The sequence below is a fragment of the Heliangelus exortis genome, chromosome 2, assembly GCF_036169615.1.
Source record: "Heliangelus exortis chromosome 2, bHelExo1.hap1, whole genome shotgun sequence".
NCBI classification, from domain to species: domain Eukaryota; kingdom Metazoa; phylum Chordata; class Aves; order Apodiformes; family Trochilidae; genus Heliangelus; species Heliangelus exortis.
Window position 1 is genome coordinate 76,078,614 of NC_092423.1, and position 27,656 is coordinate 76,106,269.

The window sequence follows — 27,656 nt, forward strand, 5'->3', positions numbered from 1 at the left end:
CACTTGCCTTTGATGAATCTTATTAGGTTCCTCTACTCATAACCCTCCAGCCTGTCCAGGTCTTGCTGAATGGTAGTGCAGCCCTCTGGTACATCAGCTGCTCCTCCTTTTTTGTGCCATCAGAAAACTTGCTGAGGGTACATTCTGTCCCTCCATTGCTAAATATGTTGGACAAGATTGGATCCAGTAGTGACCCCTGGGGAACACCATTAACTATAGGCCTCCAACTAGCCTCTCCACCACTGATCATGACTCTCTGAGCTCTGCCATTCATCCAGTACTCAATCCACTTCACTGTCCACTCATTTAACTCACACATCCTAAGCTTACCTCCGAGGATGGTATGGGAGACAGTGTCCCCATACCAAAGCAACAAAAGCTTTTCTTAAGTTGAGGTACAAAACATCCATTCCTCTCCCCTCATGTAACCAGCTAGTCATGCCATTATAGAAGGCTATCAGACAAAGAGTTCTCCCCCCCATCCTTAAGTACGCCCAAGGTGGTTCCATAGCCTCCCCAGAAGTTATTGTCCTCCAAAGGAATTCTCTGCTTCTGGAGACTGGTACAGATATATCCCATGCAGAGGGAGGTACAGCTGATGGGCAGGGAGAGGCAGCCCACCTGCAGTCAATGCAGGCAGCCCTGGGTGGCTCTTCTTTGCCCATGTAGCCAGTCCAGGCCTGGCAGCACACAAGGCAGCCAAAGTTGCTCAGAAAATTATCTCTCTGGGTTAACAGGACTGTTGTTGTTTTAGGTAAGTGCTAAAATGCCACTGCACTGTGTCTCCATAGTGACGAAAAAGTGGAAAAAATCTGCTGTAGCAGGCTAAGGCACGCAATAGTTTCATATACCTGGTGACCTTTAAGTCTTTGTTTCATACAAGGTGTTCTGAAGGACTAGACTGTGCATGAAGTCTCTCCAGAAGCACAAGAGCTCTTTGAAAGACATATGGCATGTGTCACACTACTTTTCAATAAGTGTTTTGACCACTTTAGGAAAATCTTGCCTGTTGACTAAAGCATACCTAGGGGACAAGAAAGAGATCCTTGAAACAAAGGTTAAACCTGCAGGAGGAAGTAAATATCATTGTGGGAGAGCTGGAGTGAAAGGGAAAATAACACTGCCTTCATATCCAGGGAAAAGCCCTGAACTTTCTTTTTGCATAACATTGCTAGACTGCAATCCATTCTTTCTAGTCCAGATGGTCAGCTTGTGTCTCGTCACCATACCTTTTCAAGGTGGTGTTCTGAAATCATTACCCTGATGTTGCACACTAACTGCTTTCTTCTCCTGAGATTTCCCCTGTGACTGCTGACTCCTTCCCAAATGCTTCTCTGACCTTGTGATGTCTGACCTTGTAGAGTCTTCTTCTCTTTTTACACCTACCCTTTCAATAACTTGCAACAGATATAATGGTTCTTATTTTCAATGCTATCAAATTAATAGTGGTATTTTCAAGTTGCACAGCAAGATTATAAAATAAATGCAAACTGCCATTCACATAGAAGTTGCTCCTTAAAAAAAGTCTTCTCCATGCTGAAGCATTACAACTAGGATTTTTTACAATTGGATCTGATTGATAGTATCATGTATTTTCTTGTATTTGGAATGTAAATTCTCAGAAATGTAAGCATCACATAAATCTCTTTAAAAAGGTTTCAAATAATGTTTTGCTTAAAATGACTGCAATTGTGGACATAGCTCTCTGCCATACTGGATGTCCCTCCAATCATCACAAGCTTGGTCTGAGTGGTAAAGGTTCATCTGAGGGTTTGGGTCATCACATATTCAGATCCCCACTAATGCATCCATGCTGGTCCTGGCATATTAAGCTAGAAAAAATGGTTTAAATTAGGTCAGGCGTGGCTACAAAAACGGTGGCAGTGCAGTGAAAAGAGCTGTTGTTCAAATCTCACCGACAGCCTGGTCCAATATGTGTGTGATAAGCTAAGTTGGAAAACCAAAATAAGGTGCAAAAAAGATATTTATGTACAGCATGATGGACCAGTTTAACAAACACTTATCAGCAAGTATATACCACTTCTCCCTGATATTATTAATTTTTCTTCTTTGTTTGATTTTTACGTGCATATGTAGAAATATGCTGATCCTTACATTGACCCTCTTGTCTCACAGAAACACTGAAACATTCACTGAAAGAGACTACCTAAAGTCTTGAATAAATTCTTTAAATTTACTCTTTCAGAACTTACATTATGTTCCTAAGTAGTCTTCATAAAATGCCTCAATTCAAATCCAAATCTGTCTGTTATTAGGTTATCATTAATGTTAACAACTTAATGTTCTCATATCTAATCATTCAATGCTACTTACAATAATGTGAAATTCTATTGCTAATCTTTTTTTTCAGATCTATATGGAGTTACTGCAAATAAAACAATTCTCATAAGTCCAGTGGACCTGAATCAATAATTCTGTTAGCTGATGGAATGGCCTTGCATGTTCCAGGTCTTCTTTCCTTAAACTGTGATATGTGGCCAGACCCTATTATATTATCTACTTAGCTTGTCATAAACAGCTATGCTATAAAAGTATGCTTTTGTAAATGTCCACAAAAAACTGGTCATAAGGCCATAGAGAAACCTTTCCTTTTAAATAGATTGCTGGAAAACATTCTTAAGTAGTGTTAGAGGTTCTTCTATTGGAAAAGGTTATTAAAGTCTTAATGGGATTGAAATTTCCTTTGAAATGTACTCGTTATGAGTTACTGTTGTTCATCTTTTGAAACAAAAATGCTAGCTTGGGAATGCTGTCTTTTATTTAAAATCTTCAAAAATGAAGTGCAGATAACAACGTTCAGATAATTGGACAGAAAGCAGAGCTGAAGATAAAAATGTTAGCTTAACATCATACAGACATCTGATGTCTTTTGAAATTTCCATAGGGTCTTTTAGCTTACAGTTAGACATTGCAGAACCCCGGACTATTGCAGAATAAAGGGCTTGAACCAATTTCCAGTGATATAGTTATCTTTTTTCAGCATCTTCTTTCCAGCACATCAATTCCTGTTCTGCTTGGTAAACATACAGGTTTTTACATACCCAGTCCAGAAGTCTGAAAATAATGCCAGAACTATAAATAAATATTAAAAGCCAGAAAAATGCAATTAATAGAGTATCAGCATGATCTGCCATTAAAGTACACTATTCTCATTAACACATTAAATCTAAAACTGACAGAAAGCTAATAAAACAGGGACTGAGGAAAAGTATTGCTAAAAATGAGGGTCACTGGCATAAATAAAAGAGAATCCCAGCAGCTGGCTTCCTGACGCACTGGGTATCTCTAGTAGTCCAGCTTCTCAGGGGAACTGTGTAGCCTGTGATTAAAATACCTACTATCCAAATTTAAGGTTTAAAGTACTAACTGCTAAGTTTTAAAGACATTCTCCATGACTTACAGTCTGTCTGCTATGAACTTTGCCCCATTCCCCAAGCAAAAAGACCATCTAGGGACAGGCTCCTGTTCCAGCACCATTTTTCTAAACTGGGTGGAACTGAGTGAAGGGAAAAAAAAATATATTACATTGCCACCTACTAAGGTGAACACCTGTATTCCGTGCTTGTATTGAGCCCAGTACAATTTCTTTAATTCCCAAGTGAGACTGAATGCTGAATTTCACCAAGTATTAATCTGAAATTACTGTCCAGATGAACCTGCAGCAATATTTAGCAAGGTATTGGTTTTCCAGCAACCTTACGGCATTCCAAATAACAGACAGGTAAGGCTTGTGGGAAGATTCTACCCTATCCTCAGCAGGAATGTAATGTACAGCCTTTGGAATTTTGCTTACTTCATCAAGCAAAGTTGTAACTCAATCAAATCTGCACCTCACTGAACAATCTCAAAGAAAGTCATCTTGTTTGAGCCAAGTCATCAACAAGCTCAGCCTCCTGAGGTGATGGGAGCCTCTCAGCACTGTAAGACTTACATTGTGAAGACAAGCTGAAGAGAGGGGCAATACATTTGAATAGCCATGAGAGTGAGAGCTGGAATTAGTATTTATTGCCTACACCAGCAAATATGTTAAAAGAGATATAGGTATCCTAAGAAGCTGGGAAGAATTCACAACCCTGTGGTGGCAAGTTAACATACAATAATTTTGTCTTCAGGAAACAAAAAGTTTGTGTTATATTCCCTGTGTCCTAACCTCTGTGGCCATATTCTGAAACAGGAACTCTTTCCCTCTTCCTCTGACAAAAAAATGAAACAAACAAAACAAAATAAACAAAACCAAAACAAAACAAATCTCTTCCTTCTTACCTGACTCTATGGTCAGATATTGAACCCACCACTGTTAATCTCAGCAAGCAAAGCTCTGTCAGTCCCAGAGAAGATTCTTTTTCACAGCAGTGAGGAAAACCACATGGATGCTGCTGTTCCCTGTGTTGTGCTTTTTCCATGACTGGAAGGCCATCCATAGCTTCCACATCTGACTGCTTAACAGCTGATATGCATTCATATTGAAAGAAATGGGATGATGAGCTTAAATATAAAACAGGATTTTTTAAAAAGTAAGTCAGAAAGTCAACCAAATCAGGTTGGATTAGGATGTGCATGGAGAGCTTGGTTCAGGGAAAAAAAAAAAAAAAAAAAAAAAAAAAAAAAAAAAAAAAAAAAAAAAAAAAAGTGACCCTGAAAAAAAAAGGAGCAAACCAAGTTATTAGCATTTTAAAAACATTTAAAGACTCTGAATTCAGTGCAAGGGGACAGCAATGAAAGTATAGCAGCAGACATACTGGAGAAATGTACTGAGAGCAAGTGCCTTGTGCGGGCAACAAACTTGAGGGATTTCTTTTACACATACTCCAGTTTGGCTAAATCAGGACAAATACACAGAAATACAGTCTAGTGATCCTGAAGCAAGACTGAGGGCTTGATTCACTCAGTGCTTCAAGCTCAGTTCAGTACGCTGGAACGAAGCTGGAGTTCGAGCAGATCTGGAGAAGACAAAGGAAGCCCCAGCAGAAATTCAGGAGTCACTGACCATTGTGTATTCATACAGTCACGTGCCTAGAAGTGTCACATAAGACACCAGTGCACCCTATAATTTTTTATGATAGAAGAAACTGCAGTGTATACCCTGTACAGACACAAGGGCAAGTGCTAACCATTGCTTGGAAAGGAATAGAAGGAAAGATTAATTTGCTGTACATTTCACAACATCTGCCTTTCTCCTTGATGTGATAGTGAGAGCAAAGTCTGAGCAAAGCCAATGGCACTGACCTTCTAATATCAAAGGGAGAGCAACAGATTCTTGACAGCCTCCAAAGCAAAACAAGGGACACCTTGCAAACCTCTCTTTAGGGGTTCTAAACAATAGCAAAAGTTCTTTCCCAGGGTTGAATTTCTCTGTTCCTTTGGCACATTTTCACTAAAGGGCTGGGTCCTTTGAGGTTATCTGCAATGTGCTTTTGCTCAAAGCTCTAATATGCCTGCTAGCTCTGTAACCTTAGCATACTTTTGCTGTTATTAAAGAGTGATTAAAACTCAAAAAAAGAGAACCTCAGAGATGAGATACTGGACTGAGGTGAAGAAAAGCAAGGCTCTAGGCTCTTACCTCTTCTCATGCCACTTCAAGTAAGCAACATTCTTCACATTTCTATTAACCATATATACGTAGTTCAGAAAACCTTTGAACAGAGATTATTTTTCCCCCTTTCTATGTAGGTATAAACCAGCAGCACAGTCAAGCAATGACCTAAGCCTGAATGCCTTGGGTTTTGAGAATACGGAGCACCTATATAAGCACATCAGATTTTGGCTGCACTGCTTCGTCTGGGCTGATCTTCCCAAACATAAGTGCACATTTTCTTGTCCATGTTCAGGGCTACTGGGTTTGGATACAGCTGAGGAGCACAAGGGTATTTTAATTGCTTCAAAAAATGAAAGTAAGACTGCATTCAAGATTATGTCACCAGCTCTCAGTGTGTAAACTGCAGAAAGCTCAGGGGAAGACAAGGAAGACATTGTTAAATAATTTTAGTAGTGGAGAATAAGTGCTATTTTGTACATTATATTGAAAGTGCATGGATGTGATATCAGTCAAAGAGTGATAGCCTTAGTAAACAAGTTACAAACCTACTGTCCATTGGCAACCACTTCCAGCCCAAAGGCAGAGCACAGGTATAGTCCTTCCGGCTTCAGGTCGATTCAGTACCTCATGGCAAAGTACTGCAGGATCACTGCACTCCTCCTCTCAGCACTGGACTCATCAAATGAAAACTCATGGAGGAGTTGTGGACAGAAGTTCTCTCTCTCTAGGCCACATCTACACTGGGAAACGATAGCAGAAGGCTCTTACAGATTTGCAGGGAAGGCCATGCAAAGATGCAGTAGATCGTGATACAATGTTTGGTGAATTACTGTCAATGTGTTACATGCCTCACCTTGCAATGCTTCAGCTATTTAATCTAAAAAAAAAAATTTCAAGCCTGCTTTCCTTTTAACCCAGTGTACTTAGCTGACCTTTGTCTGTGGAAAAGTATCCACTTTATTTTGACATGTTATGCACGAAATTGATTCCTTTGCATTAAGGATGCAAAAGCTTGATGGAAGTGCACAATTCATGTAAGCAAATGACCTGATTTAAACCCAGCAGAACTACTCCTGCCTGTTCCAGTAAGCTTTCCACAGCTGCACAACTGCACATCAGCATAAGAATCCCAAATTTCTGGATAAAATAAAGGATAAGAATTATGGAAACCTGTAGAGTGAATCATCCTCATGACATGGAGGGAGACTACGCAAAATAATTTATAAATTTAAAATACCATTTCCCTTATTTCCTAAATACAAGTCCACTCATCCCCTTGCTACGTGTACAAGCTGTGTTTCTATTTATCATTGCTAACTTCTCTCAGAACCTCTGCTGAACCTAAGATCCTATTGATGGACAGATCAAATATGCTTCTTTAACCAGTTTTGTGAATCCTAGGCTCTACAGTGAAATCATTGTCTGTATCCAGCAAGGACACTACTCAGCAGAAACTGCAATTATTCAGCACTTCTACTGAATAAAAATTGGGCAAACAAACTAAACTATTGAAAAATGTTGTTTATCCCAGACTAAAACCAGCTCATCTACACGAGGTTACCCACATTTGAAATAGAAAGAATTGGCCTATTGTGGCAGCTGCACAAAAGCAATGGGAAAAAGAACAAAGTGTATCAGCACCAGGAATATTTTGATAGAACTAGGATTAAATTTAATTGTAACATTTTAAAAGATCAGTTTATCAAATCCACTTCCTAACTCCCAGTTAAAACCCAGTCAGTATGCCTCTGGCTCTTTAAAATGGCAAGAGAGCACTTTTTTCACACAAAGGCAGGCAAAAGTAATTTCTGCTTTGCCAGGAATAAACTGCATGTGAGATGTGTTGCTCATTTGCCATTTCTTCCAGCCTCATCTGCGAATGTTTGTGGCTGTTGAAGCGTGAGTTTATGGCAGCATGTTTCTAGGATCATGAGGCTGATGATTCCTTCTTTACCTTCTTTATATAGAGGAGAATAAGAAGCCTCAGATGTCAAACACCCTCTCAGAGTGTAAGATCTCCTTCACCTAATCCCCAAAGGGCAAGCATGAGGATTTAATCAGTCTTTACACTTTTATATTTTTTAAATTATTTAACTTTTATTACTGTTGCACCATTTATACAATTACATATAATTTCAATGCATCCATTGTACATTTTGTTTTTTTTCATTTGTTTCCAATGAGTGTGTGTTGGTGTCTGTGACACAGAATGGAAGAGAAACTGGAACTGCAATGAACGCAGACTTTTTCATTTCCACTGACCAATAAACAGAACTACAGGTGCACCCAACCACGGACATGCATTAACTCGTCATGAGAAATCTAGGTAGGCTAAGTAGGATGAGAATGCTTTTTACTCCCAAAAAATATTTGGAGAGGAAGAATTGGAGGATTGGCATTGAGAAATATGTGGACAGCTAAGTGGGTTTTGTCTGAAAGTTGGCATTCATCCACTGCATAAAAAAAATATCAAAATAAGAAAGGCTGTAAATAAAAAAACCACAGAAAATACTGCTTTCATAAAGATCTGATTGCCTTGGCACAAACCCAGTGGGCAGAATCAAACGCATCACTCCCAAACCCCATTACAGAACAAAAAAGAGATTTTGATACATTGGTGGAGTGCATTTACAGCAGTTCAGATACAAAAGATGTGCTGTACTTTCAGACATCCATTTATTTTATTTCTTTATTTATTTTTAATCCAAGACTTGTGTCAAGTTGGCAGAAAGTATATTAGATATTTCCCCACAAAAATACTATTTGGATTCTCCCCCCTCCCTCCCAACTTGATGGGACATCCTTTTCATTTTTTCCTTTTTTTTTTTTTTTTTTTTTTTTTCATTTTTTTCTTTTTTTTTTCTTTTTTTTTTTTTTTTCTCCTTTTCTTTCTGGGCAATACATATTTGTTATTTCAGATCCGAAACGAGTTAGTAGAGCTGAAAAAATAAAAAAAAAAAAAAAAGACACAGGTTGTTTTAAGTGGTTGTTTCAACAGGCTGTCCAATTTAATCTTGCACTGCTATGGTTTGATCCGAATTAGTAGCTGGAACTTCAGAAGGTTTGGCTTCCTCTGGTGGGCCTGCAGGGTCCGAGGCCTTAGCAGTGGAACTAGGGGCTGCTGTTGGTGCCGCGGTCTCCTTGGAAGAAGGCGCAGCCTCGCTGCTGCTAGGTTTTGAGTCTGAAGCTGGGGCCACTTCACTTTTAGTTTCTTGGGCTGCAGGCGTTGCGGGAGCCTCAGTCTTTTTGGCTTCCCCTTCCTCTTTGCTCTTGTCATCTGCTTTACTGGGAGCCGTGGCTTCTGAAGGCTGGGAAGCTTTTGCATCGTTGCTAGGCTCAGAAGTTTTGGGTGCTTCGCTACTGGCAGCGGGAGCAGAGGCTGCAGTCGGCTCCTCTTGCTTGGGTGCCTGTTCCTTGTTCTTCTGTGGCTCTACTTTCCCATCGACAACAGACTCCGACTTCTCTGGTTCTGCTTTCTGGGTTTCTTCCTGGGTCACTGGTTTCTCCTTCTCCCCTTCTTTTTCTTCTGTCTTATTGGCAGCGACCTGAGTATCCTTTTCACCTTTCTCCTCCTTGTTGTTCTCCTTCACTTCTGTGGTCTCTGTGGTTTGCTGGGCACCCTCAGCCTCCTTTGGAGTCTCCTCTTCCTCAGTTGCTGCTCCTTCAGCCTTCTTGTCTTTGTCTTTAGCTTTTTCATCATTGACACTGTACCCCTTCTTCTTCTTGCTCAATTTGCCTCCCATGTTGGAGCTCTGCAATGGAAAAGAGGAAGAGGTGGTTACCCAAAGCCCAGAATTTGTCACCGAGAGACTCATAATCAGACCACCTGAGCTTCGAGAGAAAAACTGATGCTGACTCCTGAAAACGAGACCACAACAGGTTTGGTGAGACGTTATCAGCTGAACGCCCTGGTGCTACTGAGCACCACCACCTCTGAGATTACATCCCACTCAGCCCTGCAGCATTTCAGCCAGCAAAACCCCTTCTGCCACATCCCTAGATAAACAGTTTTTCTCTGAAGTCCTCTAAATGCTCATTACTTTTCAGGAGGGAGGGAGAGGAGGGATTAGCAAGATGACAGAGGCCTGACACGTAACAGTGTTATGATCTGTTGTGTCCTAAGAAAGGTATATAAAGACTGGGAGGAGAAAAAATGTTTCATTTATATTCAGAAGGGGCACGAACTGAATTTAACTGTCAATCTTGCCATCCACCCCTGTATAACACAAAGTCCACCATTACTCTAGCAAAAGCTAGGAGAAAGCTTTGCATTAAGGTTTGGAAAGATTAAAGTGAACCTAGAGACAGTGAGAAGGCTGCTGCTCTTCCTAAAACAGGAGACTTCATCTGCTCCAAGTGCCAGCTGCCCTCAGAGGCATCTCCCACTGCACGTACAAGCCTGCCTGCAGGGCTGATGGTGCCCACAGCCCAGCAGCAAGGGCTTCCTTCACCTAGAGGGCTGCAGGCACCGAGGTCCAGCATCCCCAGGAGTAGAAGCAGCTCCCAAGGTACTCACGTAAGGAGTTCCCACCCAGCCCTCTCCCACCCCACAGCCCTCACAAGGGATCACCTGCCAGGAGCCCTGCGTTCCCACAGAGAGCAGCCCCTCACAGTGGGATGGGAAACACGGAGCCTGAAACACAGCCAGACACCCAGTAAGGCAAGAGAAGCAAATACAGGCACTACTGAACACAGCTTATGTGTAGCATGTGACACAACACAATAAAAAGTAGGGGGCAGGGGGAAGAGGGCTGCATGCTCCGTAGCTTTTGCTCATGGTCTGCAAGCATAAGTGATCAGATACACAGTTCCGTTGTTTAAAAGAAGATGAGCATCTATGTAACTATATCATTAGTTACATATCCTTTGTGTGGCTGTCTCACCTACAAATACACAAAATTTTCTGCAATATTTCCAAGAAAAATTTTTCTCTTAAAACAGGAGACACAGATAATTCAATTTATAATTCATACTCAATGAAATGATGTGAAAAAAAAAACTTTCCTTGTTTTATACCATTTGAAAACAGTGGAGAAGGTAATTTTAAAAAATACTTTTTCAAAAACAAATGCTTAATTTAAGAATTTTTCCAAGGGAGATGTTCTGCAATGGTAAGTAGTCTCATAGGCCCTATAATTCTCACAAACTTGCCAAAATTGTGAATTCAAACCAGCAAAATTCATAGAAGTGCTCATAGAAGGTTAAATGCTATATAATTTTTAATATCACTAAGAACTATCTGTCTCTTGGTAGATTTTCTGCTACCACAGATACAGGGCACAGGCACAGCCCAACAGCAGATTTTCCATGACTTGGGTAAAAATGGTATGTTTATGGTAAGCAGAGACTTCTGATGTCAGCTCTCAAAAAGAATAACAATTTCCAAATGCTGTTGAAGAGTTAGCACATAGCTCTGCAAAACGGCAACCTAATGTTACTAAAATCCTATTTTGTTGTCTGAAATTTTATGGAGAATAGCAATAAAAGGATTAACTTCCACAGAGTCACAGTGAAGCAATCTAATCTCTACCTTCATTGCAGAGATACCAGCTTTTTAGGTATTTAGGGCAGCCTACGGACATTAGTTTGTTATCTGACAAATTTACAGGCTTCTTGATACTCCATAAATATTGCTTCATCTTATTTTTACATGCGGTTGAAACCAAATACTTTGAAAAGGTTTTTGCAAGTCATCAGTATCAGAGATTTCTACCGAAGTCATGTGTGTATCCCAATTTGCAATCCCTAATTAAGCCTGTAATTTTTTTCCCAGCAAAGGCCAGATACTGTGAGCCTATCTTCATTTGTTAAATCTTCTGTATTTTTCCAGCTTTTGCTATTTGATCGATAGTAGTAACTCAACATAATTTATATTTTCTTCCACAAAATCTTTTAATCTCAGATACTGCTGGCTACAGAACGTGTACACAAATGGACTGTTAAGAATCAGAGCAGCACGCATATGAGAAACGTGCTCCCAAACTATGAAAAGAAACATGCACTGTCTGCTCAGAGGAGTACTGTGAAACGACTGTGTCTCAATTTGCATCCCAGCCAGCTGGCTTGAGATACTGAAGCAGAGGATGAGGAAGAGGTTCAGAGAGACTCTCATTATGCTCGATTAGTAAACATTTACAGTTACAAATGGACTGCCACCTTCCAGCACAGTTTCAACAACTTTATACAGAATAGATTCAGTCCTTGTGACACTGAATCTTACATTTCCCTATTTAAAAGCCTTCTAGATCATCATCATTGTAGCTATGCTAGACTATCATGCAAAGCACAGCATTCATCGGGGTCATCGCCCAGCCCTGCAGGTATGCTACCGTGTTCTTTTCCCCTTCATCTGAATTACAAATACTTCTCTTTGTCTCCCCAGCCTCCTCATAACATATTTGGGCTTCCCTGTCACATGCTTCAGAAACAGCCCCCATGTGCTTCCCTGTCTCAAACAGATGTTGATCTAGCCCTTGCCCCAACTTAGCTGTGCCTAAAGCACAGCTCCGGTGCAATGCATCTCGGAGTGGAGCCGACACAAAGCTGACCTTAAAATATATTTTAAAATTAGAAGCAGCTATACCTGGAAGAAATGTAGCATGTAGATCAAGCCCCATCTCTGTGACTGAACTGTCTATTCTCGCAGGGATAATCCTGCCTGGTGTCACATGAAAGTGAGTCTCCATGAAATGTCTCACAAATGAAACAGACAGCAAAATGCATGAAGTCATTGAGGTATGTATTCACGTGGTGTTAAATTCACTCTGTGTTACTAACTACACACTAACACATGTAAGAGTACAGAACTTTTTGCCCCATCCCCCACAGTGGACTAAGGGCTAACAAAAAGAAGATGCCCTGTCTGTCCCAGAGAGTCTGAGGGACTCAGGCTGCCCTACTCCCCTGCCTCTCCCTAATGCCCATCACCATTGCATCCACCCTGTGAATGACAGGCCCCTGACAAAAAATTGCCTCCAACTATTTACCATACCCAGTCAAATCCAGAATGCTTCAGTTATTTTCACTACCATTGACACACAGTGGTTTTGAACTATCTCTGGCAGCTATTGTCCAAGTGCAAAGCAAATCCAAAAGGAAGAACCTTGAAAATATTTTGGTTGACTACCATTCCTGTAAAATGGCACAGCATTTGACAGCTATGCCTCTTCACTACTGGACAGAAAAGGGTCTAAAGAGGGACAGTCTAGAAGCAGATGTTACACAGAAATTGCAATCTAATAGTTATTTTCAGGGAACTTTATTGTACCAGTTGGCAGGCCAGTGAATCAGAAGAATAAGGTTAAACACAACACTTGGAAGTTACAAGAGACTTCATCTGCTTCTTAGTGTGCTCTGTATCCTCTAACTGTATTGCTTATCTCATGGAAAAACAAATAGATCCAGAGAACACTATGGAGGACTTCTACAGCAAGACCAAGTATCTCCTTGGTGTCTAAGAGGTGTTGGTCATTGTGCTCATCTGAAGTTTCCATTCACCTCCAGAAAGCAAGCTCCTGGAGAGCTTGCATGGGTATCCTTTTTATTGCATTTTAGAAATAAGATGACTATATTTGTATTACAAAATACCAAGTCTACATGTCTAAGTAGGGCCTCTTAAGCACTTTGACAATTGAATATTCATGATAATCAGAATTTCCTGGTATAACTGTGTCAAAAAAAAAAAAAAGAGTTGGTGTCCACTAGACTGTAAAGAAGCAGACAGAAGAACTCACAAAACATTTCATATTCTAGGCAGGAAAACTGAGCTAATCTGATGAAGATGACTCCCTGGAACACAGGCAACATACATTTGTACAGTCTGGGACAAGAAATAGCATTTTGGATTTTTATATTTCAAATACCAAAAAAGCCTCTAGGACTAGACTTACTGTCTCTCTCTATTGTCAGTAAAGATTTGTCTGCTCAGTTAGATTTCTTACATGCTTATAAATTTCTAATTGGTTCATTCATCATACTCTTTTCACATCCCAATTAAAGGTCTGACTATTATAGGAATAAACTTGCTACCACACTCATTCTCACGACAGAGAACAGTGCATCAAGAAAGAACAAAACCCACCGATACTATCTGTAAATTACCATTATCGGATTCTCAAAGTTAAACTTCCAAAGTTCCTGCTCAATTTCATGCAAAGTGTGGGGACCACAGTCCAATTCCAGAAAAACCAGTTCAGGAAGACGATGGTTATCTTCTGAAACCCCACTGCCTTCAGTGCAATGTAGGCACGTGCAGTAGGTCAGGCCAAAGTAGCCCTTGCACAAGCCTGTTCCCAGGCAAGAGTTATCTCACATTGCCTCCAGACAGGAGCTGTAAAATGCACATCCTTCCCAAGGCAGGATTTCAACACACCAAAACAAAGGAAATACCATCCCAGAAATTGTCCTAACCCCAAGCTGCTCAAAATAAAGGAAAAGATCTTGAAGAAATCATTACATCTCCCTACCTCATTGATTCATCCTACGCCACTGGATTTTTTTAAAGAAATGCATGCTTTTATGAAGGGACATATAGAGAAACATAAGAGAGCAAAGAATTTCCAGACACAATATTTGATGGGCTTTCTGGAAAAAATTATTAAAAAACACCGAAACAAAGAAAAAAATATTTAAAAACCCAACCAAAAAACCCCAAACCAACCAACCAAAAAAAACCCAACCCAACAAACTAACTTACTATTTCTTAAAATATGCACTACAGCATTATGCTTCCCATTACATACATACACTCAAAGACACAGTCAGAGACACCTCTATCTCATCAGTCCAGGTCAATCAGTTTACCAGATTAATGCTAGAAGATGCCTGTAGCATACTACCACAATGAATTAAGACTTGCTGGACTCATCTTTTAGCAACAAAGGCATATTTTTCTGTTCTTAATTATTTTCACATCTTCCATTTCCTCTCATGTTACTTGCAATTACCAGAAATGCTGGGTCTTACACACTTTCAACTATCATCACACCTCACTAGTAGAGACCTTTCCTTATGCTTTGCTTCTCTTCTCTTCTCTTCTCTTCTCTTCTCTTCTCTTCTCTTCTCTTCTCTTGTCTTCTCTCTCCTCTCCTCTCCTCTCCTCTCCTCTCCTCTTCTCTCCTCTTCTCTCCTCCTCCTTTTTTTTCTCTTCTTTCTTTCTCCTTGCTGCTTTCCTAACCTACTATACTCTACCCAGCCCTCTTGTTGTTTGGGATGCTTCAGAGTAGTGCTGGCTCTCCTGCATCCAGGCAGGTTGTGGAGCTGATGCAAGGGAAGCAGGAGGAAATAAACATGTGGCCACCTCTCCCTCCCAAAGGCACAGCCAGGGGTGCCACTCAGTGGTGCCCCAGGGGCCGGGCACCTCATGCAATTCCATGCCTGCAGTGCTATGAGCAGCACATCACCTTCATGTGGTAGTTCCGTATATCCAAGGATAACAGGATGCCAGTTCATTGGAACCACACAACAAAACATGGCCTGAGGTCCCCACATGCCTCGGTTGCTCAAGCTGAGTCCTTAACATTGACCAATTTGTTGTGTTTATTGCTGAAAGACACACAGTAAATAGCCTGGAAACATCTGGGCTTAGCACTTGTGTTGCTTTTTTTCACAGAGCAGAGATATTTTTTTCTCTTTCCCCCAGCCATGTGCAATCCCATAACTACTGCACCTCCTTTCCTTCCTCCAAAGCTGCATGAGTCTCACAGTTTAGTAAAGGAGTATAGAGTAAATGAACAGTGAATGCTAAAAACACAGAAAATGTGCTTAGTTGATTTTCTAACTTTGATCTTTGAAAGAAGTCAATTTGTCTTTTGGCACTGCCCTGTTCTATTTTAATCTCTAGCCAATAAAGAAATTCTAAGTAATACTGCCAAGTCTAAAGGTTTAATTCTCAGAAAGCTTTCATTTGTATTTTCTTCCTGGTGAGAAGTAGAATACATTTGATGCAAACTTCTTTAAAAAAAAATAAAAGGAGAAACTTGGACATTCATATTGCTTTAAAATTCCTGGGGATGCATATACCACACAAAAAAGAGAAAGATGCCATATTTTTTAAAATATGCGGCATTTTTAATTAACATACATAAGTTATGATCAGTGATAATAGACTCCAATTATGCGATTTAAAATAATTTAAGCACACTGCAGGCTGTTATTAAATTGTGCCTGGCTATTTAAGAACTTATACCTGAGTAACTGCTTCATCTAATAATACAGAAAGTTATCAGTAAAGTTAATTATCACATAATTAATTTGAGAACAAGTCTAAAAGTTATACCTGAGATATCACTGAGAGTCATGTGAAATACTTGAGCTCTGTTGTATATAATAATTAATCAATTAGGAATCTGTTTTTCCATGAACAGAACAGGATGAAGACCAGTAGTTTTATTACAAGTGAAGGTTATGCCAAAATTGTTGATTCATTTAGCATCAACCTGAGATCACATGAACTTCACATGTTTAATTTATCTCCACCCTGTCTGGAGAGTTAAGGCCCCATTCCTGGAAGTGTTCAAAGCCAGGTTGGATGGAGCTTTGAGCAACCTGGTCTTGTGGGAGGTGTCCTTTCCCATGGCAGGGAGGTGGAACTAGATGATTTTTAAGGTCCTTTGCAATCCAAACCATTCAATGATTCTATGACCACCTCTCTTCTCCTCAGACAGCTGTCTACAGCTGATCCATCTCAGTGTTAGCATTATCGGATACTTTCCTATTGAGGGTTTCAATAGGAAATAGGTTCAGTCAGAACAACACTGGTTTTGCCACAGCTGTGTGGTGTGGGGGTTTTTTTCAGTAATCCAACACAACACTTCATTGCCCAGCAACACAGATACAACTGCCAGTACCTCCAGTTTCATTTCTGGCAGCTCCTGAAAGGCTGCCTTGCTGTTTTGCATTGTTTATAACAGAAACACGAGCCATAATAAAAACTGAACAACACAGAACAAGCATAAAGTAGGTTGTTTCCCCAGTTGTTGCTCAGCCTTCTATCCAATTCACCCAGTGCTCTGATTGCTTACATTAAAGATGCTGCCATTAGTTTCTTTTTTGCTCCTCTGGCCCATTCAATCTACCTGCCTTCCTACAGACTCGAGACCCAGCTCACATTCAAAGAATTCCTCCTATAATCAGATTAACTGCATATGTTCTTTTTGTTTAATAATAAAAGCAGCTTGCAGACGTGCTTATGCAGGTACACACATGCAGCCAAAAGTCAGCCTGCCCCAGATTTAGATCTTAATCACAGTATTGTTAGGCACACAGTTGGAAGGGGAAATTGCTGTAAACACCTGTTTTGCAGAGACTGAGAATATTTTTACAAGAATACTTCTTGTAGAAACAGTTTGCAGACTTCAAAATAACCTGAAAGGCTATCATGTGCCTCCTCCTTACTCTTTCTAAGTTGCCACATTACTTCGAGGTTTGTGCATGACTCCTCAGGAAGCAGTTGAATAAATACATTACACTAGTCAAAGCTTTTCCATCTGTATCCCAGAATTAAGTTCCTAAATAGGAAATGATGTGGATTTCAAAGGTGATTATTACCCACATCTTTCAAACTGTTCAGGTCCCAGGAACGTGCATAGTCAAGGGGGAGGCAAAATTCTATACATATTATTCCAATTACAGCCAGCCATTTTTACTTCTGTCAGATACTTAAGACACAACCACCATTTCTAATTACCAAAACACACAAGGTCATAAATGCTGAGATAATGGGATGATTTCCTTTGAATTCACATTTTTGCTGAAATTTGGTCCCTCTCAATTTCACAAAGATGCTTGGCTATTAACCCCCCGAACTGTTTTCAATGCCTCCAAAAGATGTATCAGTCCAACAATGTATCAGTCAGATGCTAGTAAGCAATTAAAATATTTGCCTCTGCCACACAACAATCCTAGTGACGAGCACACTGGGAAAGGGTTGTTTTTTTTCAAGGTGAACACCTATTGCTTGTATTTCTCTAGCCTCATCTAGAACAAAGAACATACAGTACAAGGCACATGAGAAGATTACAAATTCATGCTTTCTATTAAAAAAAATACCAATGATCATCATTTACATGTTTTCTTCAATAGAAATGGTTCTCTATTATGTTTGTGCATGTAGCAAACTTACCTGCCAACAAGGACATTGGGAGCCACATCCACTCTTTGAAAAAAGTGTTAGATTATTTTACTAGGGAACTGTCACTGGAGACAATTATTTATGGGGATCTACATTTACATTATAACTGATTAACATACCACACTTGTAAAAATCTGTATTACTTAAATGCCTGTTTAACTGGTCAAACCAGTTTTATAAAAACTTGAGACAGTCAATATAAATTAAAGTATGCTGTAAGAAATTGATACATTAACTCTGGAATCTTGGAACCACCAGTTTTACTTTGGAAATATATTCTCCAGATGACTGTAGCTGCTTTAGTTCCTGGTGATGTGCCCACTCTCCTGAGAACCAAGACCTTTTACACTGCAATGGCATTTTTCAGAAATAAAGGTATATGCAAGAGTTACAGGATTAAACCAGTTACATCCTCCAGTTGAAACATTATTGTTCATGACGGTTAAATTAGTAATTGAAATGTTTTTCTGAAAATACTTGCAAGTTTAATATTGCATTAGAAAGCTGTGTGCCCTTATATCATCTGTAAGATATAATCATTCTGCTTATGGTGGAAGGAAACCTACTTACCACCTTAGCAGCACTCATAGGGTCTTTCATAAAGACTTCCTGAAGAGCTGCTGCATTTCACTTTGTAATAATTACTTTGGAATTTTAGTCTTGTGTATGAAGTCTCATTCTAAATGAAAAATCCTACACTGAAAGCAATGTATACAAGTCAAGTCATGTTTTGCATAACATCAAAACTACCAGTAATTAAACCCTGCAGGACTTTGTAATGAATTACGAGTATTTTTCAAGAAAATTCCTCCTTGTGACCACAGTGCCAGTGTCAGCACCTTATCAACTCCTGGCTTCTCACAGCTATGATGTAATCATGTCTTGTAGCAAAGCCATGCACAAAAGAAATGAGAGAATTACAACCCTGAGTACTTGAGACTGTGAAAAAATGTTTGCATTCATGTTCCTGAACACTAATTTGTGTCATACACATTTTCTAAGAAACTGTAGCTTGGTCTGTTCTATTAAGTTTGTCACTTTGGTCATTCTCACTTCCTGGTTCTCACACCAGCACAATATGTGTTTTTTTCAACAGCATGCACTTAACACAAAAGAAGTCCTGATGCTCCAAAATTTCTTTTTTTGATCTGTATATTTATACCAAATTTTTACATTTTTCCCCTCCCTCTATGTTTTAAACAAAAAATTGCATTCAGACTACAAGCTTACCATTTTCACTCTAGTCACTGGGGGAGACCATATAAAAATATAGAGAGGCAGGCAAAATAACATGGAACTGGTACACAACAATCACTGGCAACCAATGAGCACTAAGCATCTGATTTCTATTTGCATCTCACAGTAATATCTGTCCACTTTTCTCACCACTACTCATTTACGCTCTGCTAATAGTTGTTCAAAATACCAACACATCTTAGGCAAAGTTTCATTAAGACTGCCAAGAATTCTCCAAAATTTGAGAAATGATAGCTGTATATCTTGGCCCAGATGAAAAACCATAGGCATGCATCAATGAGGGCTGCCATGTGGAGCCTATTACATTCCTGCAATGCCACATTTTGGTAATAAACTGAGATGTATTCATATTGTGCCACAGATGGTTGAGAAGAAAAAGGCAGAGCATGCTTTTCAGATTCTGTAGTGCAAACTGACAGAGAGGGCTATAGAACAAAGCCAATCTCTAATAGACAGTTTTGTTTTGTGTCCCAACACAATAATGTTTTCTTTGATAGATCCACTTTGAAAATGTAAAGTGTTTCTAATAATCCCAAATTAAGAGCTAAACCAGGCAGTACACTGCACAATGTGATGTATTAAGGTGTTAGATATGTCACCTTGGATTCAAGATTTGCAGATCCATCTTGACTGCATCTTCACTTACTATACTTTATCTTTTCTTTTCCTTGGTGTTATACTGGGATGGAAAAGCTCTGCTATAGGGAAGGTTATGTAAGACTGGAGGCTAACGAGTCCACTTGGAAAGACATAAAGTGAGCAGATAGTGCAATCTATGAATTACACAAAGAAATTTATGTTTAAACCAGGCAAGGCAGAAATCTGATTTAGTTATTACTCAGCCAGAACCATTCCAAGCTAGTAGCTATCCAGAAAGGAGAAGAACAAACAATGTAGCAAGAACGAAATGAAAACTAGAAATCAGGGAAGGTGATCAGGTGTGTGCATCCTTTCAATAAAATAGGTTGCTTTTCTTTTCCATTGAAGAGTCAGTAGCAAACCTGTCCATCTTGGAGCTACCGAATTTAAACTCATGAAAACAAAACATGAAAGCAGAAGAGAAATAACTTTGCAGGAATTTCTGTGGAGCTGGATGTAGTCCTTCCCCCCACCACCTCACCTGACTTGCATTTTGTGTCAACAAATGTAATGAATACTTAATATGGGCACAATTCAATTTCTGCTGTTCAGAATGCATATAAATTGCATTAGATTATATTACTCTTGATGTACACTATCACTCCATCAGGGCTGTATGTATGGCACTTTGCAATTTTGGTCAGCTCAGACCATATAACAGAAAAGAGCTTACTTTCCAAGGCCCACATGCTGAACAGAAAGCTATTTATAGAGAACTCTCAGAATCACTTTTTCAGCTTAAAGGGCTTTCAGCCCATGGCTAGTTGAAAAAAATATAGAGAAGTAGGCAAATATCAATAGAAAGTATAACTGAGCTATTTCAAGATTTGAATAGCAGAAGTCTATTAAAGCAATGGAGACCTGAGAAATATAGAAATTTGGGTTTAATTCCTCAAGACAGAGTCATAAATAAAAAGAAAAATAGCGCTAAAAAGGTTGTGTCAACTCTTATAACACTAATACATTTCAGTATGTTTAATGCTATTAACAGAACACAGCTGACAAGACTCCCAGCAACAACTGTTTTTTTTCCAGAGTTTTTTTTTTATAGTCAGTTCTCCTGGTTTGTTAGGTAGCAATGGTCAGACTGAACAGAACTACAAGGGTTTTTTTCCCTTCCTGCTCTAGTGGGTGAGTTCATGTGACAGGGCCCCTACATTCCCCTGTGAGTTCTCATCAAGGAATGGGAACCAAATGGATGCCTCTGTCCTGCTGCCTCGGTTCTGGCCCCTAGGGTTTGGCAATCCTTTTGCTTGTTGGGTGGGGAGGTGGAGCTGTGTTTCATAAACACTGGCTGTCACAAGCCAAGAGGGACTCAGCTCTGCAGAAATCACATGCAGAGTTCTTCTCACTACAGTGTTCTGGGTAATTCCCCCCACATGCACAAGTTGAGTGCTAAATTCACACGTCCCAAACAAGGAGACCAAATCTGAATATGATTCAATTGCATAAAAGTCTCATATCCATATTTGGAAATTTCAAGATCTCATGCTATTTCAGAAAATGCTAAGTGAGCCAGAAACAAGAAATATGTCTTAAGAAACACATAACTATTTTAAGTTTATTTGAAACCCCAAATCTTCATTTAAGTTTCTTATCTACTACAATATCTTACTCTCTTATATTTCTTCCGTTTTTAGTCATAGGTAACTAGTAAGAAATACCAGAGTTAAGCTTATTCCATGATTTACACATAAAGCGGAATAAAAAACTTTTTTCCATAAAAGGCCAATTTCACTGCTCACTTTCAGCTCAGCAATTCTTCTCTATAAGAGGGAAAGCCTTCTATTTCAGTATTTATTAGATTTTGCAAAAAAAAAGTTTCTTTTCAAAGTCTATTTGGTGTGAATATATGGGGGTAAAAAGAGGGGTTCTTTTATGCTAGTTGCCAGTGTGACAAACTTCTCTCATGTCACACAATTCTCCTGACAGCATTTGACATAAGTCACTTCATGCAAATGTGAAAATCAAACATAGATGGAATTATTTTCTTTATTTAGGATAATTAAGATAAATAATGCAAAACTGTTCCAGCTCTGCATCTTTCTGCAAGTCTAAGAACCAGCCTCATATTCCTAAAATCACAGCATGCTCATTTGGAGCAGAAGTCATCTTCTTCAGGTGAATTTGCCATCCTGGAGCGGTGAGACAATATGCCTGGGTTTAAATTTCTGGGAACCGCCATAGTACAAAAAGAGGGAAAAATGGTAAAAATGAGAGATGAGATTTTTCCTCCCAAAGCCTAAATGCAGACATATATTACTGTAATAAAACTGTAATCAAATCATACCAAATCGTCAGAATCTCTCTCCCTGTTTTCAGGAGACGACAACAGTCTCTTCCAGTCGCTGCTGTGTGGAAGACCACCTCATTTGCAGCCCAGTTTCCCCATTTGCAAAACAGGATAATATCACATTTCATCCCCGGAAAAGCTCTTCCTGGTGCCAACAGGTGCTATAAAGGGTAGGAGCTACTTTCCCTTGTTTTAAAAAGCAAATTCATTCTCTATGACTTCTTCACCCCCAGTCTCTGTCAGAGAAGGTGGGTTTTCTGCACACTGGCACTGTATTGAATTAGTCCCTCTGAAGCCTGACATTATATCACACGCACTAGAATAGCATAATAAAGAAGTCACTCATCTGGATTTTACTCTGCTAACATTGTAATATGGAGCTGTAAAGCATCTCTGAAGATTTTCAGGTCTTGCTGAAAGTGCCTTCTGGAATCAAGTCCCTTCACATTTATGCCTCTAGGCTAAGAACATCTGCCTATGGACATTATGATTTATAGTTCCAAAGACACACTTTAGCTTAGTTTTGGTTCACTTAATGAGAAATGTTTTTTCTCAAGCTTCGAAAGCTCAGGTGTATCCAGCTGGATAAAGATGAAGCTACTGCTTGGCAGACATCTTAGTGCTTTATTAAAGACAGCTGTAAGGGGGAAAAAAAGCAATTTTCCTTAAAGAGAACATTGTGAGTGCTTGAAAAACTACAATAAACCCCTTTAAGCTGATTTCCCTAGGTTTTTAGGTGCTGGACTGAAGGTGCTGGACTGAATTCTGTTTGTTAATTAGATACATGTCTTTGTTGAAAGGACATCTCTTTTAGGAGTACTGATTCAAGTTTGAACAGATGCAAAAGGAAGCTCCAAACTGGTTCACTAACATTCCAAGACCTTTTTAAAGATTACACAAGTCTGAAAATTCTATTTCTCACATATTACAGAAGCTGCCTTTCCTACCTGCAGATTTGAGCTGTAGCAACTACATTATTATAGTTACAGAAAGTAATGAAAATTAGAAGTGTCTTCTCTTAATGTGAGATTAAAGATTAACCAGACATAGCAACACAGCACTGCCAAAGATGATGCTCAACAGAGCAGGATGCAAATGTAAAGGAATAGCAGGAATTAGAGATTTGAAGTTAAATTAAAGGTAAATTTGACGGTAAATTCCCCTCAGCAACAGCATTTTCACACTGTACACTCAAACTGTGTGTGTTTGTGTTCTGGAATTTCAGAAGTCCTGATAAGTAAATTAAGATCAGCAGTGCACATTTGGCCAGACAAATAATATCAGGGGTAGGAAGAATGCCCATGCAGGTCTCAGTTCTTAGAACCTGCACCAAGGGCCAAGCAGCTACAAGGAGCCACAAATGTGGGCTCGAGGTCACAGACTGCATTTGTGAACCTCTACCTATTGACTTTGATGTAATTTTTTTAATGTACAGTTTGATGTAATTGGGATTTTACATGATGATCCAATGAGAGGCATAAATATATTGTAGCAAAGAATTACCTATCAGTTTAACTCTGCTTCTACACAGGTTATACAGTGGCTATTACATAAACAGAAGACTTCCGAAAAAATCTCATCTCAGTGTCTGTTGAGCAGGTTGACAACCTATTTTGTAATCCCTGGTTGGAAAATAAATATATCTTGGGAGCAGAAAAGATTTTGGATGCATTTAAAAAATAAGAATAATTTTCATGTACAAGTTCAAAGAACTACTTACAGAGGAAGAAAAAAAAGGCTGAGGGGGTGTTTGGTTTTTTTTCATTTAAACTAAAACAAAGCTACCTGCATTATCATATCTGTCTGAGGCCAGTCAGAAGAAAAACATTATGTGTGCCAAAAAATCTTAAAGATACTGGCCTGAGAAAGAAGGGACATTCACTTAACTAAATAATATGGGAACATAATCATAAGAGACCCTCTTTTGAATTAACTCAGCTTCTATGAACTCTAAATTGTCAACTCATAATTTTATCGTAACTGTGAGTATTTGGAATTTTTTTATAGCATCAGCTCTAGCATATATTAAAAAAAAAATAAATCTAAGTTTTAAGTTATAATCCTCATTTTAACAAGAAAATCTTAAAAGAGTCCTAAACCTAGAAGGTGCTTTTGACTCTTGGTTTCTTACATCATTCCTTTTAAATGCTTAAAACTGGGAACACTGAATGCTTGCAAGGAGAGAAAAGTATCTGAAACATTCATATAAAACATTTATGCCAATTTATTTCAGCCATTCATACCTGTTACCTGGTATTCACACAAATTCGAGAAACACAGGAAATTCAAGAAGCACTTTAAATTTACTTTAAAACTTTTGTGTTTCTCCTTAACATACTTTATTCTGAGAAGTCAATTTTCCACCTTCAGAAGTCAAGACATCTAGCACCATTTGAAGTAAACCTGATAAAGGACCATAAAACAAGTCCACAGGGAAGAGAAAAGAATTGTGGATGGTAACGTGTATCAGGAGTGCCGAGATGGGAGTCTGTCAAAACTCAGTACAGAGAAAGGAGGCACTCCCAACATTCTTTCCATTTCAAACCTACATAGAAAATCCAAAATTATCCTAAAAACTTTAAATTAACTTTAAAATGGAAAAAGCTGAGAACAATGTTGCTGTCTCCAAGCTAGCTACAACAAGATGGTCGATGCTATTAGCTCGTCATCTACTGAGCTTCTGGAGTTTTTTGACACAAATTCCTTTGCTCCTTTGTACTTAACTGGTAGTTTTGGTGCTCTGAGTGGTATTCCAGCTGGAGCACTATAACAATCATTTGATTATATTTATGTTATTTATAGCATAGCATTAATCCACAAATTAAAACATGGGGATTTGGAATTGGCTGCCTGTAGGCTATTTCAACTGTTTTGCCTGGTTATTTTTGTCCATCTTTTTTCCTATCTCATTCCTATTTTTAACAATGGGAAAATAACTATTTGCTACCAGACTAGATTAAAACAAAGGAAATTCTAAAACTTGTAGTGTACTAATAATGCTTACTATGCCAGATGATTCAGATACAAATCAATGTGTAGTTGCAATGTTGCTGAAGAATGGGAGTTTCCACACTTCTTTTTTAGTTCCAAATTGTATTTTCATGCATTAAATTTTCAAAATTCAGTTAAGTGCTCTCGAGAGTATTTCCTTATGATCTTTCTCTCAAAGACAGCTGTAGATAACAATGCAAAGAAAGAACCGTCTTTCCAAAATGTCGGTATCATTAAGAATATTTTGCAGTTTCACTCAAAGAAATACAAATTAATGCTTAGAAATGCTAAACAAAAGTTAATCTGCAATGACTGTGCAAAATTTAGTATTTCAAACAATATTAAATACTAAATTTTATATATAGGAGAGTGAAACTTAACTGGATCTTTGATGACATCCCTAGCATTTGCGAGTACAATTCTCTTTCAATAAAAAAAAAACAAACAAGAAGAGAGACAGAAAGACTCTAGCACTGTTTGCTAGCCCTATGAAGAAAGTTAGAAGCCAGATCAAAGAATACTGAACCAGAGGCCCTGAAGCCAGTTGGCTTCGCTGAACCTCACATTCAACAAGTTTTTTAAAAATCCAATGTTTTATATGCAGCACAAGGTGTGACTTTTACAGTTACTCGATTACATTTCTCAGTTACCAGAAATATACTAGCAAGCAGCAGCTGGAAAAGATTAGCATCAATGTCAAACCTGGATGTTTATCAGTATCTGCAAGCTAACAGCCAGAGAAAAGCAGTATTACAGTTGTATATGGCCACCTGCCTATATAGATTAAGGGCTATTAACTCTCTTCTCAACTGAGTGTCACCTTTCTCAGACTGCTTTAATGACTCTAAAGCATTGTTTAGAAAGTTATGGAACACATATTCTTTCCACCTGCAAGGTACAGCACCATTTTCCGACTGTAAATTGCTGAGATTTACAGCCTTATGACACTGCAGAGCAGAACTCAACCTGGGCTTATGGAGATTCAGCACATGTGATAAAGCACAATGAACCTAATGCTCAGATTCAAAAATGTGAAACAATTAAATATTTGACTACAACAGGATGAAATTCAAAGCATGACTTTCCAGTAGCACTTTAGGATAAAGCCCTGTCTTCCTCATGTGACATTTTCACACAGTTGACAGTTCTGTTAACAAGCAGACAGGAGAAGGGAGCAACAGGAGAGTGATTCTGTGCACGTACACATTCTTTTTTTAAAAAAGAGAGACATTAGGCCATGACTACAGTTCAGTTTTCCAGGAAACAAAGTCTGGAGTCTGTAAAGATGTAACAAGATCTGAAAATAGGGTGTTCTTTCCCCTTTTTATAAGATCCTGGAAAGACAAAAGGGAAAAAAAAAATTAATGTCAATCTACATCCTCATTCCTCATACATATGTGGGGACACTCATTAAGCCTGTCAATCTGTGCTCATACTTAATAGATGGTTGTCCACAGAAAATGGGAATGCATCACAGAGCTGTTTAATTTCCTTTTAACACCCCACATGGGAAGATCTGCAGTCCTGCAGCTTTGAAAGGCTCTGTGCTCCATTGCTGATCTTGCTGAGATTTGAGAGACCACCAGCACTCAGGGGTTCTATGCAGGTTTATAGGTACTGTGGGCTGAACAAGCAGGCACAGCCTGAAGCCTTGATATCTAGATGAAGACACTTCTCTACAATTTTAGTATGAACATCTCTAAGTTGTACTTTTGTTCTTGGAGTATGATACTGCTGGGAGGTTTCTATAGCACTAATAAGACTCTCTGAACAGACACTAGTATAAATTTGGTACAATAGGTTCATGGAGTTTATTATTTCTTTCCACCTTAATCCTCCCAAGACATAAATCTTCAAGTCTATTTTGAATGCCAAAAGAACAACCTATACTTGCTAATACATTCTGTGGGAAAGAGGCATAAAGACTGCTTAATAGTTCTTCATTCTCGGCTATATTTTAATTTTTTTCTACAGCAGTGTTTTAGACCTGAAAATTATTAAGGCATTAGGGGACCAATCTGGACATCACAAACATAGCTGCCAAGAAAAGCTCAAGTGTAGAATCTCAGAGTTGGATGCATCAGAGGGAAGTTAAAAAACAGATTTAAACTAAGACTTCTAGCCAGAACATTAGCTACTGAACTAAAAAAAAATTCTTTTAATTCAGAAAATCAAATTACTCACTGACATTGTCCATACTGAGCATGGTCCAGCAGCGAATGAGTAACAAGCAATGCCAGGAAAAGGTTACTTAATCGGTTCTTATGCTTTTCCAATTGTCTGTCACCATCTGACAAATGGTAGACATCTTTGTGGTCCCCAGGATTAGCAGTCATTTTAGGATGCCACTGATTATGTCTTAGGTAAATCTGTGTAAATGTTGAAGAGTGACATTGCTTTTATGTCCAACAGAGTTTGCAAGAGAAGGAGAAAGGACAAAAGGGCAGCCCTTTACCTTTACATTTCTAAAGAAAGGATGTTTTTTATCAGCTTCTACAATGGATACTAGAACATGGCATATCATCTTCCTCTCACTGTTTTTTCTGGTTTTTACCATGTTCCTCACTGAAGGAATATCTGATAAATTATCCTATCATGCAGGATAGTGTGGACCATCACACAGAGAAGGGAAGATGTCCTTTGTTCTAACCAAGAAATCAGAGCAACTTATATGCAGGATCAGTGTGGTCTATATTGCTGCTTAGCTCTCTATTTCCATGAGAGACCACCTCAGATCAGTAGCAGCAATTCCAACACTGGAGCTTGGAGCTTGTTTGGACTCAAGCCTG

At 38.9% G+C, this 27,656-nt stretch overlaps 1 protein-coding gene across 1 annotated transcript in view; it reads right to left on the reverse strand.

Moving 5' to 3' along the window:
• Positions 1-7,627: 7,627 nt before the first annotated feature.
• The window catches only part of BASP1 (brain abundant membrane attached signal protein 1), a 48,288-nt gene continuing 28,259 nt past the window's right edge, over positions 7,628-27,656 (reverse strand). Inside the window, exon 2 of the mRNA XM_071736641.1 lies at positions 7,628-9,309. Coding sequence (XP_071592742.1) covers positions 8,566-9,300 — 735 coding nt within the window. The 5' untranslated portion in view covers positions 9,301-9,309 and the 3' untranslated portion in view covers positions 7,628-8,565. The remainder of the gene's footprint in view (positions 9,310-27,656) is intronic.